The 15,014-nt window shown below is 49.2% G+C and overlaps 2 protein-coding genes across 15 annotated transcripts in view; both read left to right on the top strand.

Moving 5' to 3' along the window:
* The window catches only part of MPHOSPH9 (M-phase phosphoprotein 9), a 53,867-nt gene extending 51,096 nt beyond the window's left edge, over positions 1–2,771 (top strand). For all 6 annotated transcript variants that reach the window (XM_061142046.1, XM_061142045.1, XM_061142047.1 and 3 more), the window contains one exon: positions 864–2,771. In XM_061142046.1, coding sequence (XP_060998029.1) covers positions 864–965 — 102 coding nt within the window. In that variant the 3' untranslated portion in view covers positions 966–2,771. The remainder of the gene's footprint in view (positions 1–863) is intronic.
* A 2,810-nt stretch (positions 2,772–5,581) lies between these two features.
* The window catches only part of PITPNM2 (phosphatidylinositol transfer protein membrane associated 2), a 157,466-nt gene continuing 148,033 nt past the window's right edge, over positions 5,582–15,014 (top strand). Inside the window, exon 1 of one of the 9 annotated variants that reach the window (XM_061142021.1) lies at positions 5,582–5,631. The gene's annotated coding sequence lies outside the window, so the exon portion shown is untranslated. Of the gene's footprint in view, positions 5,632–6,370; positions 6,476–6,833; positions 7,134–15,014 lie in introns of those variants that run through there. The other 8 variants (XM_061142034.1, XM_061142029.1, XM_061142024.1 and 5 more) reach the window with 8 other exon arrangements.

Raw genomic sequence — 15,014 nt, 5'->3', positions numbered from 1 at the left:
TCCTAAGGCAATATTTCTAGGTATGTGTAGAGACATGTTTCAGAATATATATTTAATTTAAAATGATCTCATAAAGGATATTCCATAACAAGAGAAGTTAAATTGAAAAACATTCTAAAGAAGTGTTTGATTTTTTTCTTAAAAATGATGTTCCTATCTACATAAAAAAACAGGAAAGAGGAACAGTGATTGTTACTTTTTGCTCTCCTATCTTCTGAATATTCTAAAAATGAACTGTTAATTTCTTACAGTGAAAGTTGTTGAAGAGAAAATTTTTAGGTTTTATTTCAGGATACCATTGGAGTTAGTACTGAATAAAATACCTAAAGTGGTGAATATATATTTCAGGTACTATTTAACAGTAGTAGTATTTATTTTAAAATAACAGTTGTTACACTGATTCATTATACAATCTCTTGTTTCTTGGAAAGGTATCCTCCAGCATTTTTCCTTTTTAAAACCTAGAAATTTTGGTCAGAAGAAAGTTATCTGATATAAGTGGGTTACAGCGCCAATCAGATGTGTCCATTTTTTCTGAGGAAATATATGAAGAACCTTCTAGGTTCCTCTTGTACTGTTCTCAGTTCAGCGGAGTCAAATAATTCTTTCCTTCTAGAGAACTGGGTTGCTGTTGCTATAATTTCCACATAGTGTATCAAACATATTGAGAATATTTAAAGTTTAGCAGTTACCTTGAATGGTTGAATGGTTACAATGAAATAATGTAAAGGACGATTTGTATAAAAGCCAAAATAATTTTGATGTTTAAACTTGCCCATTTGCTGAAAGAGAGGTCATTTTGGTGGTACTTATAGAATTGGTGAACTTGGTAGAATTCTGATTTTTCCTTTATTTCCACCCAGGAAGCCTTGGAAGATCGTTTGGAGAAGATTAATCGAGAGCTGGGTTCTGTTCGCATGACGTTAAAGAAATTCCATGTTTTGCGCACCTCTGCAAATCTTTGAGATTTGTAGTCATTAAATTTTGAGACATTTTTGTTTGCACTAATGTATAATTATGCACTCAAAAAAGGCGAACTATTTTATACTGTTTCTAAGCCTTCAAACGTAGTTTTACAATCATGCTATTCTTTACACTTGCTATTTTATACTTCAGATGGCCACATATTTTCAAGATATTTTTGTTATGCTCAGGAATCTCTTGTATATTTTACTATTTAAAAAGTATTATTTTTAAATAGTATACGTCTCCTGTTTATATCAAGAATAAAGAAGTATAGCAGGGGAGGCAGCTTTGTTTCTAAACATAGTGTTATCCTTTTACGATGAACTTTGCACACCAATTTTATAAACTTGTTCTACATTGTGAATATGATCTAGTTTTTTTTTTTAAATAAATGCTTTAGAAGAGCTTCCACAGTGATAGAGTAATACATGCTGAATGCAAAAAAAAAAAAAAAGCATACCCTAGATTTAGCTGTGTTGAAGTTTTTTTAAAAATGGTAATGCAATTCCTGTTTGAAACATGTCTTAGAGTGAATATTAGCATTAATAATGGAAATGTTGGAAATAATGGAATATTGGAAAGCTCTGAAAGTGAGAATATTTCATTGTTTCCCTTAAGCTTTCTTATTTGTAAGAAAGAAAAATGCTAGAGAAGAAAATCTCTAATTTTGTGATATATGTAGTACTTTCCAGAAAAAGTCAGTTGGAGAGCTGTAGCTTTCTGTCCATCTTTCTGAATGTAACTTGTGTCCCACCTTTGACAATGAGACGATAAGAAGCTTTGATGAAATACAGGCCACCACCCAGTGAGGTTGTAAGAGCAGTTTCCTCAGTGTACGCGGCCTCAGCTGTCAGATTGTCAGGAAGACGGTTTTAACATCTCTCCACCATGCCCCCGCCCCGTCCCCCCACCCTCCCGAGGAAGAAAAACACTTCCATAGTGGCTGCTGTGAGAACGGTAGGTGGAGGTCAGAGCAGCTTATGTGTCTAGATAGAGCTCCGTGCCTCTCGATTGGCCTTGCTGGGGGGCTCCCGCCCGCTGCCTTGGCAGTTCCTCCTGCTCTCAGGAACTCCACGTAGGCAGCAGGCTGTGATCTGACCAGAAGTTCGGCAGGTAGAGGTCCTGACTGCTGGTCAAGGTCCGGGCTCCTCAGCTGCTCACTTTTTTGGTAGCCAGTCAGAACCCAGCACCCACTCAAGCTCAGTATGTGTTGATAAATAAGACTCATTGCACACTTTCAACACTGATTCCCATTGATTCAGGTTTTAAAGTTTGGTTTACTTTTGAGCTTTTTCTCCTCCCCGTGGCTCTTAATAGCATGTAGTTACGGTGAGCCAAGCCACCCAATGTTCCACTAGGGTCTATGTATGCCTTCGAGCAGGGATCTCAGAATCTTTGAGCACCCTTCACCAAAGCTTCCTCTGCCTGAACTCCAGGCCTGGCTCCCTCCTCAGGCTCCCTGCTCAGCATTGTGGGGGGTTCTCAGCAAGGGGAACCGACTGACAGCTGCCTCTCCTGCTCCTTCCTGTCCATGAATGAAACCTTTGCTTCCACCTCCTGCAACCTGTTGAAGACCTCCAGCTAATGAGTTACTCATCAGAATTAAGTGCCTTGCTCCCGGTATTTTTTTCTAGTCTTTTTTTTTTCCTTTTCTTTCTTTTTAATCTCCTAGTTCTAGTGAAGAAAACGTTCATTTTAATCAATCTCCAGTATAGCTGTGTCAAAACTTAATAAAGGGATTGACTTTACCGGTGATACTCCCTTTAATATGTTCCCATACATGACATTAAAAACTCACTTGAAAATTGTTAGCCTGTTTCATTGTTCCCTGCTTTTATTGTAAAGTCTGTTACATTCCAAAGAATAGGAAATTGCCCTTTCAGAAGAGATTAGTTATATCTTACCAGGGAGTTTTCTTCTTAATAGTCATATTCCAGTATTTAAGCCCCATTAAAGTGTCTTCTGTGCCTCTCAGGAAACAATGTGATTTGATTTGTGACATGTCATAAACTGGAAGTATCAGTCACTTCAGAAATAAAAAAAAATTCTTTTCTCTCCATAGCTGTGAAGGACACCAAGGAAAATCCTTCCAACCTTCTTTCTTTTTGGTAATGCTTAACGTACAACTACTCTGTTTAAAAACAGCCTAAAAGCTGGAAAGGTGACAACCTTAAAAAGCAACTGTTATATATCCCAGGGAGGTAAACTATACTTTAGTTGCTGGCTGCAGTTAGGTTTTTTTTTGCTGAGTGAATCTTCCACTTCTAGGAAGTGCCATTTAAAATTCAAATAGAGTTACTGCTGTCCTGTCATCCAGACCTGCCTCCTCCTTTTCACTGAAAGGCCTGAGGGAGGAATGTACTTGACTGCCTGAAGGAGCCAAGTGGATATAGCTGCTAATCCACACTGGGACTGCAGGAGCTGGACAGGGGACAGATGAGCCAGACCTGGGTCACACCCTGCTCAGGCTTTCCTCCATGTAGAGATAAGATAAGACACTTCCTTCCATTGTGGGAGATTATATGCAAAGTGCCTGGTGTCTCTTAAGTTTTCAATCAGTAGTATATTTCAGATTCATTCTGAGTTATTAAATAGGCTTTTGAAGTAGTGATTTCAGTGCTTTCTTAGAAAAGTAGACCATGTCCCTAGCAATTGACTTAAAAACTGCCTTGGGCTGGTTGACATAGGTTAGGTGGTCAAAGAGTTCTCTCCATCTTTTTGCAAAAAATGAGCTTTCTCGGGGTTTAAATGAGCTTCCCTCTGGTGGATTTTTTTTTTTTTTTCACATGAGTAATTGATGAGCTCTGTAGTAAGTTCAGATACCCTGCAAATCTTAAATGTGATTTGGGGGTTGTTTGATATAAGCTGTTTTGCCAAAAAAAGTATTGCCAATGTAATAAAAATTATTGCTCCTTTGAATGTTCTATAATTAGACTTCTAAAGTTGCTGGCCTGTGAAGCAGGACCACAAGAATGAAGAGGATGCCACTGAATGTCTGAAAGTTAACATGAAGTTTATGATTTGCTTTTGGAGTTTGATAAGCAACCAGAATTTGTTCCCCTTTTTAACTCAGAAAAGCCAGGTGCTTGGCTGAATGCTATTTGAATTCTGAGAAGTTAGACGTTTCTGTCATTTTGATTTTTAGATATCCCAAAAGCAGTTTTCAGTAAATTTTAATGTGCCACTTGTGCTGTGAGTCTTTAAGAAGCCTTAGAAAATAAATATCGATACATATCTAGAGCCCTTTAGGAATCAAAGGTAAATCATACTTAGCCATCACAAGTGACTGTACATGGTTATGAAATTTGCAGGTCTGATTAAATGAATTATACTGCACCAATTTTGCAGGAAATAATTTCCCGCCTTGCCAAGAGTTCTGTGGCAGTTTAATAATAAACTACACCAGTATTCTTAGGACCTGTGTTACTAAGCTTTCCCTTTCTGATTTGTGTTCTATTTCAATAGACCCCTCTCAAATAGGAGGAATCAAGCCATAACTTTGCATTTGCTGGACATCATATGCCATGTCATTGCTGTGACTACAGACTTCAAAGATAATGTTTTATTCACAATTTCACTGTAACCATGACCAATACAGTGAGAAATCTGCTTCCTGTAGTGCTGCTGACATTAGATAAAGACCAGTCCTTGTTGCAGTTTTAAAATCTAGTCAAATGCTGGAGTGATGAAATTGTAAGCTCCGCGAGAGCAGGGACCATCTCTTTGCATACAGGCACTGAATAAATATTTGTGGATACAAACATCTGTGCTATCAGTGTATTTATTCCTGCTGGCCAGTTGCAGGCTCTGGTTTTTAATGGTGTTAAGTCCTTTGAGTTACTGGTCTGGGGGCAGGCACTGCAGGGTTACAAGGGCAGCTGTCCAGGGGCTCTGTTCTGACTGGCCTACAGGCAGAGAGCCTCACTCCAGAAATCTATATGCTTTGAAAACTTTTTTTTTTTTTTAACCTTTATCAAAAAAGGAAAGGTCAAGGCAGAAGTAGCAGTGAAAGGATCTGTCACCCAGTTTGGCTTCCACAGATCCTCCGGCAAGGAGGACGCCTGTGCAGGAGACAGATGATGACTCAGAACAGCAGCCCGGGCTGGAAACGTTTCGTGGGTCTTAGGGTGCCTCTTGGTGGAGGGAAGGAGTTGGCCCATTCAGTGTCCAAGGAGATGGGACAGCCTTTGGTCTGGGTTGTTCTCTCACTGACTTGATCTGAACTCATCTTGGGCTGCTTTTAACTTCACCTTACACTTGCCCTCCCAAGGGGAAGCTCTCCCTGGCTCCTTTCAACCTGAGAAAGTGATACTTGGTGATAAGTAAACTACTCCTAGGTTTGGGGTGTGCCCTGTTTAATTCAGTTACTTCAAATCTTGACAAATAAGGCCATCCTTGCTTAATCTAAATATATACTTCAGGATTTAAATATCACTCAGTACCCTCTTGGTCCAACTGGAGTGTCCAGTCTTGTCGGAATATCAAGATGAAGCTATTTCTGATCCTCTGCCAGTTCCTTCTTGAGGTCAGGGACTAGAACTTACCCTCTGGCTACTATTACTGCCACGCCTTCTGATGACCAAAGAGCATTTTCATTTTTCGGTGCAGACCATATTTGGTGTCCTGAGGAGAGGACTCCTGGTTGCCTCTGTTTCTGCAAATCAGGTTGGTAACAGATAAAAGCACCAGGTGTCAAGGTGTGGACTTCCATTGACTACCTTTGGTTTGCCCACACATTCCAAATGCCTTCCTTAGTTTTCCGCAGCTCGTTCCCCTTGATTCTGTCATTTTACTCCGAAGGACTCGATTTTTCTTTTTTTTCATTTTCTGTAAATCTGCTGGTTCCTTTCCCCTCGTAGTGTGGGGAGTGGGGGGGGGGGGTGTCTCCTGGCAAGTGAGGCTGACAGAGATAAAAGGGCCAAGAGGTCGTGACCTCCAGGCCTTTGCGGGGGTCGCCCGGGCGAGCGCAGACGCGGCGCCCGAGCGGGGCCAAGTTTGTCCGGGTTTCTCCGGGCGGAGGCTGGCCCTCGCGGCGGGCGGGCGGGCGGAGGCGGCGGGCGGCTCCCCGCGCGGCCTGACGGAGGCGCAGGCCCACCGCCGAGTGAGGGAATGCCAGGCGGGCCCGGCGCGCACGGGCAGCAGCGGCCGCTGGGGCGCGCGGGGCACGGCGGCGCCGCCGTGTAGAGCTGTCAGGCCGGTCCGCGGGCGCGCCCGGCCCCGCGCCCCGCCGGCCGCCGCCTCCGTCCCCGCTCGCGGCCCGCGCTCCGAGCGCCCAGACCCGAGGCGGCCCGCACGTGCGCCCGCTCGCCGCCCGCCCGCCGACGGTCGGGGAGCATGCCCGCGGGAGCCCGGTCGCTCGCCCGGGGCCAGCTGGCGGCGGCGGCGGCGCGTGGAGCCGCGGGGCGCAGCCGGCCGGGCCGGGGCCACCCGGCCGGAGTCTCCCGGGCCGCGTGAGGCGGCGGCGGCCCAGCGCAGCCGAAGAGGACGGAGCAGCGCCGCGCGGAGCGGGGTGAGTGTCTCGGCGGCCCGGCCGGAAGGCGGCGCGGCTGGGCCCCCTCCTCAGGCCCGCAGCGAACCCCAGGGCGGGCGGGCTTGGGGCGGGGACCCCCCCCCCCACCCCCGGACCGGCCGGGCGGGCGGCGGCTCCCGGAGGCCCCGGCCCGCCCTCCTGGTCGGCGCGGGGAAAAGTGGGAGACCCGGGCCCCCCGCCCCGCGCTGGGAGGAGGGTGTGGCGCGCCGGGACCCGGGGCTGAAAGAAATCCGCCCCCAGCCGGGCACCCCCATACCCGCACCCCAAGCACTGGCCCTCCGGATTCGGGGGGTGGGGGCCCAATGCTAATTCCGAATTTCCGTCGGTTCCGGCTGGGGCGCGCAGGGCTCCCCTCCCCCAGTGACAAGTGTCACGGCGGCCCAGGGGCAGGTGTGTGTGCAGTGCTGGGCCTGCCCCAGCCGGCCCGCGCTCCTGACCGAGGGGTCGGGAGGAAGTGCTGGCCACAGTCCTCCGTCCAGCCCTCTGCGCTTCTCGCCTCCTCCAGCCCTGGCCTGCCTGGGTGGGTACCCGGGGCCTAAGCGTGGGGTGCGGCCCTCAGAGAGAGGGGGCCAGGACTTGGAAGAAGTGCTCCTGGTGTCCCCCTCGCTGGAGGAAAAATCTGGCCAATCTCCATCCCGTGAGTCGCTCTTTCCTGTTGTAAAACCTGCGGTGCCAGCTCTGTGTCAGAGCAGCCATCTGCCTCCCTATCTCTCTCAGCCTTTCTTATGGGGTAGGGGGCGGCAGGCCTGCAGGGCTGCTGGGTGACTTGGGAAGGGAAAGACTTTTGAGTCCCCCCTCCCCCTTAATGTGCAGCTAATTCTCCATAGGGAAACCTCCGATGGACGTTCTGAGTAAATAGAGTGTGTTTGCTAGGCAAATGTCATTTCAAGGCAAATCTTCTAGCTCTGTCCCCTTTCAACCCATTTGCTGCCCCCTAAGTAAATTCTAGATTCCTCGTCCTACATTCCTGTCCCTACCTCTGATATATGCGCTAGGGTAGAAAGTCTCAGGCCTGCCCCCCGCCTCCCCTCTAGAAGCAGAGTTCTTCAGAGGGGACCTCCTTTGAGCATCTTTCTCCGTCCACTGCTAGCTCTCTCCCCAGCCCCCACCGGGGAGCCACTGGGGTGGCAGGCTAGACCCTTCCCTCCTTTCTGAAGGGAATGCTCCCCTTCATTTGAGTCTTCCCCATGGCCAAGCCCCCAACGTGACTCATTTCTGCTCTGAACTCCCATTGCACCTTATCTGGGTCTTTTGTGTGACTCTTATCGCCACCTGCCTTATTTTATAGTTACTTTTGTGCCTGGCTTATCTCCCCTGCTGGATTGTCAGCTCCTGGAGGATGGAGGACCAGGGTGGGGTTTGATTCATCCCTGATCCTGCCCTGGGTCAGCATCCTGGGCATGGTCACCATTAGTGTCTGGATGGAGTAGAAGTCCCCACCCCAGCAGAGCTCTGGGACCCTAGCTTATCTGACTCCTGGGTTGTCCCTGTTAAATTCTTCTCTGGTGATTAGAAGAGCCTCCCAGCCCTCTTCCTTTGCAGAGAGAAACACCATGAGTTAGGAAGGGCTGTTTTTCTTGTAGCGAGTGACTTGCCAAATAAATGACTAGGACAGTACATGCTCTGCTATAAGGATGGCCAGGCACAGAATGTGGGATCTCTGGGCCCTGGGTGTGGAATGGACTTCTCTGTTTGGCCTTCCGCACTCGTCGGGCATGGGAGGCAGTAGAGAACCACACTGGGATTCAAGGTTCCAGGCCTGGCTCTCCCATAACGTCTGTAACTAAGTCACCAGGTTTCTCTTGATCTTGGTTGGTCCTTCCTTATGGAATCTGAAAGAAAATCCCTCTGCTTCTATGAGGTCCTGCAGGATCTGGGCCCTGCATCCTCTGCCTTTTTGACTGTTTGTTACTGAAATCCAGGCTTTTCTTCACTGGCCTTCCCAGGTGGAGTCCATCATCTCCACCTTTGTGCCCCATGCTAATTCAACTTACCACGAAGAATGGCAGTTGAATGGCAGTTGAATGTTATCCTGTGCCTCCCCGCTAGACTGAGCTCCTAGGGGAGCAGGGGTTGGCCCTAAATCTCGTTTCTCTGCCTCTCCTATGCCTGGCACATGGGAAGCTCTAGGGAAAAGGTCTGTGGGATAAAGGTGAGAAGCTAAGAGCCCTTGTCCCAGTTGACTGTACATTCTCTCTCTCAGGGACCCAACTTTGCCTTCCTCCCTAGAGGCCTGTTTTAAAACCAGGCAGATGGGGACTTCCCTGGTGGTCCAGTGCCTAAGACTGTGTTTCCACAGCAGGGGGCTCAGGTTCGATCCCTGGTCGGCGATGTTCTGCAAGCTGTGAGGTGCGGCCAAAGAAAAAAATACATAAACGAGATGAAAGCAGGCAGATGTTCTCCTCACCATCCCATCCTGTTCAGGCTTTCCAACTTGGTCTCTGAGAAGAGCCAGTCATGGAGAACGGTGCCATTCATCTGTAGAGATTAGAAGCGGAAACTTCTGGTGCTTCAAGATCTCTGCCTGGCTGCTTTTGGAAAAGCCAGTGGAGTAGAGGGTGGGGGTGTGTGTGCTCCGTTGTGGAAGGCCAGTGATCTCACGCCTGTGTCCTCAGCCATGGGCAGGAGAGGTGACCCATCCTGAGTGAGCAGTCACATGCTTCCAGGCCCCTTCCCCACCCCTTCTCAGCTTTGCAGACAGCCCTCCCGAAACCTGCCCACCAGGACCCCCTGCCACCGGACACCGATGTAGCCAAGTGGTCTTTTATTTGTTTTTAACAATGAAGGTTTAAAAAATTATTTATTTTAGTTTTGGCTGTCCTGGGTCTTCGTTGCTGTGTGGACTTCTTTCTAGTTGTGGTGAGCGGGGGCTGCTCTCTAGTTGCCGTTTGTGGGCTGCTCATTGCGGTGGCCTCTCTTGTTGCCGAGCACAGGCTCTAGAGCATTCGCGCTTCAGTAGTTGCCGCACATGGGCTCAGTAGTTGTGGCATACGGGCTTAGTTGCTCCAAGGCATGTGGGATCCTCCTGGACCAGGGATCGAACCTGTGTCCTCTGCACTGACAGGCAGATTCTTAACCACTGGACCACCAGAGAAGCCTCGCTAAGTGGTCTTCAAGTGACTTCTCTCTGCAGCTTTCCATCAATGTTTATTAGGCTTTCACTAGGTACCCAGGATATGATCAAGTATGCCATGGCAGCCATGGCAAATCCTTGTCCAATCTGCTCTAAAACCCGGGGTAATGAACAAGGGGCATTGCTCCCTCTCTGCTCAAGTCTTCCTAGAGTCGTGTATGAAAAATTGATTTTAGAATTTAGAAGCTTTGCCTCCCCTGTGTGCAGGGAAAGTAGGTTGGTTCCTCTGGTCATGGGAAGGAAGATGGGGAAGGAAACATGTTTGGTATGTGTCCTGTATGTACAATGTGCACAAGGCTGCCCCATGCACCCTGCAAGTGAGGTGATGTTTGCCCTTTCTCCCAGAGAAAGAAGCTGAGACACAGAGAGGTCAACCCACTTGCCCAAAGGCTCTGCAGGTTTCTACCCAGTTCTGTTGGACTCTGCTCATTCCATCTGCACTGTGTTTCTGGCTGATTCAGGTCACCTCCTCTTCCCTGGCTTCCAGGACGCTGGACAGACAACGCGACATGTTCATATAGAGACTATATTCACTCACCCTCGTAGTCAGCATACTAATTTCTACTTTACTGTCTATGTGCGTGTATACACATATGTGTAAATCTGCCTTTATAAGTCATCACAAAGGGTTTCTGGAAAACTGGACATACAAAGAGTTGAATACAATAAATAACATCGAATGTAAAACTGCGACTCACGGTGTGGTTAGGGAGATTCACCCCACGGGTAACACGGGGCGTGCTGTGGCTTAAACAGCACTCCTCAGAGGAGGAGACGCCCTTTCTGGGTAAGGCGGTCAGAGTTGACTTCCTGGAAGAGGTGGGATTTGAAGGAGGCCTTGAAGAATGGGTGGAGTTTTGATAGTCACAGCACCTGGAAAGGTGTGTAGAATTTAGAGTTTCAAATCTGTGGTTATCACCAGGGCCCTTCCAGCAAAGGTTCCTGTGGAAAAAGAGAGAAAATGGCAAGACTGATGGTGCCTTTTCAGGTCTTCTCCAGCCTTGCAGGAGGCTCTGGGAACACAGGGGCCTTGAGGACTGCGCCCCGTTAAGGACGAGTGATGCCAGAGAAGAGAAGTGACTTGCCCAGGACCTGCCCCGAAACCTGGAACCCAGGTTAATTCCCAGCTCAGTGCAGGCTCTTGTTACTGGCTGGGGTTGACGACAGGCAGCAGCCCTGTACATCGGTCCTTTGTTCCTGTAAAGTGGGTACAGGGGTACTGCCTTCCTCACTTCCAGGCTGGCGAACACCAAGAGAAAGTCCTGCGAAATTGTCCTGACCAAAGGCAGAAAGAGCTCCGTTGGAGAGGACGGCTGGCATTCGCTTCAGTAACTCATATTAACAACTGCCCTTGCCAGAGGAGGGAAACCAGATTAAGCAACAAGCAGGGTTCCGGCAGCAGACAAATCAAACCCAAGCAAGCGCCTTGGGGAAGAGCATCGAGAAAGCAGTTTCGAGACTTCCCTGGTGGTCCAGGGCTTAAGACTCCGAGCTCCCGATGCAGGGGGCCGGGGTTTGATCCCTGGTCAGAGAACTAGATCCTGCACGCCACAGCTGCACATGCCGCATGAACAACCAAATAATTTTTTTTAAAAAAGTCCTCATTGTACAAAAAAAAAAAAAGTTTTTTTTTTTTTTTTTTTTTTTAAAAAGAGAGAAAGCAGTTTCACACCCTCTTTTTGCTGAAATCCGGCATCTTCCTCAAAGCTTTTCCTCCGAGAGCCCTCGCCCCTCAGTCCCATTTCCCTTTTATGGGGCGGTGTGGGGAGTTGGTGGTGCAGGGGAAAGACAGAGAGTTATTAAAAGAAGCCTGAGCACTTCGGGATCCCAAGGCCGATTCCCATCCCATAGTAATACTGACCGGATGGGTGTGGGCATGTCAACCTTCAGCTGCATGGGGCGATGGCCCAGCAGGGCACAAGGTCTTCAAGTGTAATATAATACATTCCAGGTCACGTGTGCACACAGTCCAGGTCCAGTTCTGGCAGTTCTGTTCTTTGGGGAAATTCAGAGTTAGGTTGGTTCCTGCCAGCCTCTGGCCACAACGTTTGTCCCCTGACCAATATGTGTGTTTCTTACTTAATATATGTTACTGATTCATTGGGCTTCCCTGGTGGCTAAGTGGAAAAGAATCCGCCTGCCAGCCAGTTCAGGAGATGCGGGTTCGATCCCTGGGTCAGGAAGATCCCCTGGAGGAGGAAATGGCAACGCACCCAGTATTCTTGCCCGCGAAATCCCATGGACAGAGGAGCCCAGTGGGCTATAGTTCATGGGGGCGCAAAAGAAACACGATTTAGTGACTAAACAACAACAGTTGATTCATTAAATTGAACTCAGCCAACAGCACTGTCACTCAATGCCTGAGCGAAGATCATCTAGCACACATGTTTTCTCCATAAGGCACATCACAGTTTTCCCCGGCCCTGAGCACTAGACAGCGCTTCAGCCTCATGCTCGGGGCCATGTTAAATCGCTAACAAAAAGCACAGACGTGTGAAAACCATGGCACTAAACAGACCATGGAAAGGATACTTGTTGACAGTTTGAACTGAAAGACAGGGGGCCGCCTTGTTTGACCTCTGCAGGGCTCAGGCAGGCGGGGTGACTCAGTTTTTCCCTGCTCTGCGCACGTCTGCAAAAGACCAAGTAAGCACCGCGCGCCTCAGTTTCTGAGTTACAGGTAAAACTGTAGCCAGATAGGAGGGGCGGTAAATACGGAGTGTGTGAATAATGGGTACCGACTGTTTATGCAAAGTAGTTCCACAACACAACATTCCTGAGCGATAAGGGGGGACTGTTGCCACATTTAACAGAAAGGAAACAGGCTCAGAGAGCTAAAGGACCTGATGCAGCTTGTGTGAATAGCTGGGGCCCGGCCAACACTTGCACCCACCCCTGGCTGATCCCAAGTGTGGTTCTTTCCCCTTGGCTCCTGTCGCGTTTGTTCTGAGCGCCTTTCCTCTTCGTGGCCACAGTCCTCCCACTCCCACGCACAGACCTCGTCTGCTGTCTTTGTCGTTGTGTCTGCAGCATCCAGAACAGGGCTCCTCACGTGTGCTCAGCTGAGTTCAGTTCTTTGCCACCCCAGGCTCCTCTGTCCCTGGGATTCTCCAGGCAAGAATACTGGAGTGCCTCCTCCAGGGGATCTTCCCGACCCAGGGATCGAAGCCGAGTTTCCTGCTTTGGCAGGTGGATTCCATACCACTAGTGCCACCTGGACTCCTCGTTGACGCTCAGTAATTCTTGGAGACTAAAGGCTGGGAGCACAGCTTCTGGTGTTTGCTCCGTCCTGGGTGCCAGAAGAAGGAGAACTATCAGGGTGTAGGTTTCCCCCCTCGCCCTCCTCTACCCCTTCCAGAAGGGTGCCCATATCCCCTTTCCACAGCCTGCAGACAGGAGGCCCCATGTTCCAGCACACCAGAGGATGTGGGCAACCTCACCTCTAACAGAACTGATCTTTGTTGGGGGGAGCTGAGGGCAGCCCGTCACCCAGTGGAATGATGCTCCTAAGGAGGCATTTCGGGCCAGCATGGGGCTTTCTGGGGCCCCACGCCTCCAATCCTGGCTTTCTTACTCCTGGGCACCTTTACAAAAATGTTCTGTCCCTTGTGCCCCTTGAAGAGTTGGTACACAGGTCATAGGAGTTATTGCTGTTTCTTCTCTCCGAGGTTCTTTATTTCCCTTTTCGGAGATGGTTCCCCTTGAAGGATGGAATTTTCTCTTTTAGCAGCCAGGGACTTCCCCCCCAGGTCTCCACAGGGCCTGGCTGACTCATCTGCTGTGCTGTGAGGCAGGACAAGAGCTGTCTCCCGCTACAGCCCTGCCGGACCGAGTCAGGCCCTGTGGCCTCCTGGCCTCACCTGGCTGTGGTCCGCAGAGGAGTCCGGCCCCACGGAGGGCCCACCAGGTGCCAGTGCCCTGCGTGAAGCGGGTGGAAGATGGGCTGTCCGTCTGCTGTCTCTTGATGGCCCCTTGGAAACCCACCTTGAAGGGCCAGGGCGGATGTTGGGGTGGCCATTCCCAGTTCCAACAGGGGCCAGCATCCCTCTGCCCAGGGCTGCCCACAGGTCTGGAGGCTGGTCAAGGCCACTTTATCGCCCACGGGTCCATTTCTCCCCTCCGTCCTGCCTGAGGGCCCGATAATTGCTTTTCTGGGCACTTTGTGAGAGTTAACTTTCCATTGGCAGGTTTTTTTTTTCCTATAAGAGGGAGGAAAACCAAACATTTTCTGCAATTAGAATTTTTCCCTCTCGGATAATCACAATGGGAAAAAAAAAATAGATATTTAAGTCCATTGAAAACCACACAGAAGCAGCACTCTCGGAGCCAGGGGACCACTCAGTCGGTACGGATGGCCAGCCAGGGAGGCCGTTCAGCAGGCGGGCTCTGGCGTAAGGAAGCCGCTATTTCACATTTATTTGGGGTTGGCTTCCTGCAGCATATTTCAATTAGTTCGTCAGTGTTGTGCATCTGACAGGCCACGCGTTCATTGTGGTTGAGCCATCTGGGAGGTGGGAGGCCTGCAGCCTTCCCTGTGGCAGTCAGTAACTACCAGTTTGAAGGAAATTTGTTTGATGTGTTTAAGAACCCAACACTAAAACACCATTAATAACAAAAGCTTCTAGAGTTCTGAAAGTACTCCCCCTTGTTGAGCTGTCAAATGGACATGCGTAACTTAAGACCTCATTTTTTCCCCCCACGCTTGTGACGTTTCCCAATACAGCCAAGCAAAGTTCTGAAGTGGCCGATTTAATTGATCCAGAGCACGATTTGCATTAACCCAGTATGGAAAGGAGCTCATTAATTTTTATACTTGGGGGCCATGCAGCCTGAGCTTTTGCCACCAGGAGTAGCTAGGGGTGGCAGGGAACATATCCCTCCATCAGTATTCAGCTGAGCTCCCGAGCCACTGGTTTTATTTCGGATCTTAGCCTCGATGACTCACCTAGCATTGTGAGCTCGTGGTGATGAGAGCTGACCAGCGCAGCCTGCCCTTCATTCCTTAGGTACCAGGGTTTAGAGCACCGATCACACCCATTGCTGTCTCTTTTTACCTCGTTATTTTTCCTGGCTGACTGTCCTCTTTCCTGAGGAATGTGCTGTCTGACTTTGCAGCAGCGGGGGAAAAGAGGAATTCAGCATCTTAAGAGAATAGGCGAGTGGAAGGAGTGTTGGGGAAAAAAAAAATCCATGGGTTTGATCTTTCAGGAAGAATGACTTTCCATTTGCCTGAAACCTTACCACCCCAGACTCGATGGGAAGCAGTCCTGAGACTCAAGACGCAGTTGTGAACTGGAGGGAGGCGGGCTTGTGAAATCTGGGATGTTTGGTTCACTTGAGTTTGTCTTGGTGGCCTGAGAGCTACAGGACTGGTGTTTGGAGAGT

This window comes from Dama dama, chromosome 5, assembly GCF_033118175.1.
Source record: "Dama dama isolate Ldn47 chromosome 5, ASM3311817v1, whole genome shotgun sequence".
NCBI classification, from domain to species: domain Eukaryota; kingdom Metazoa; phylum Chordata; class Mammalia; order Artiodactyla; family Cervidae; genus Dama; species Dama dama.
The sequence above is the reverse complement of the archived record's forward strand: the minus strand, read 5'-3'. Positions and strand labels throughout refer to the sequence as shown.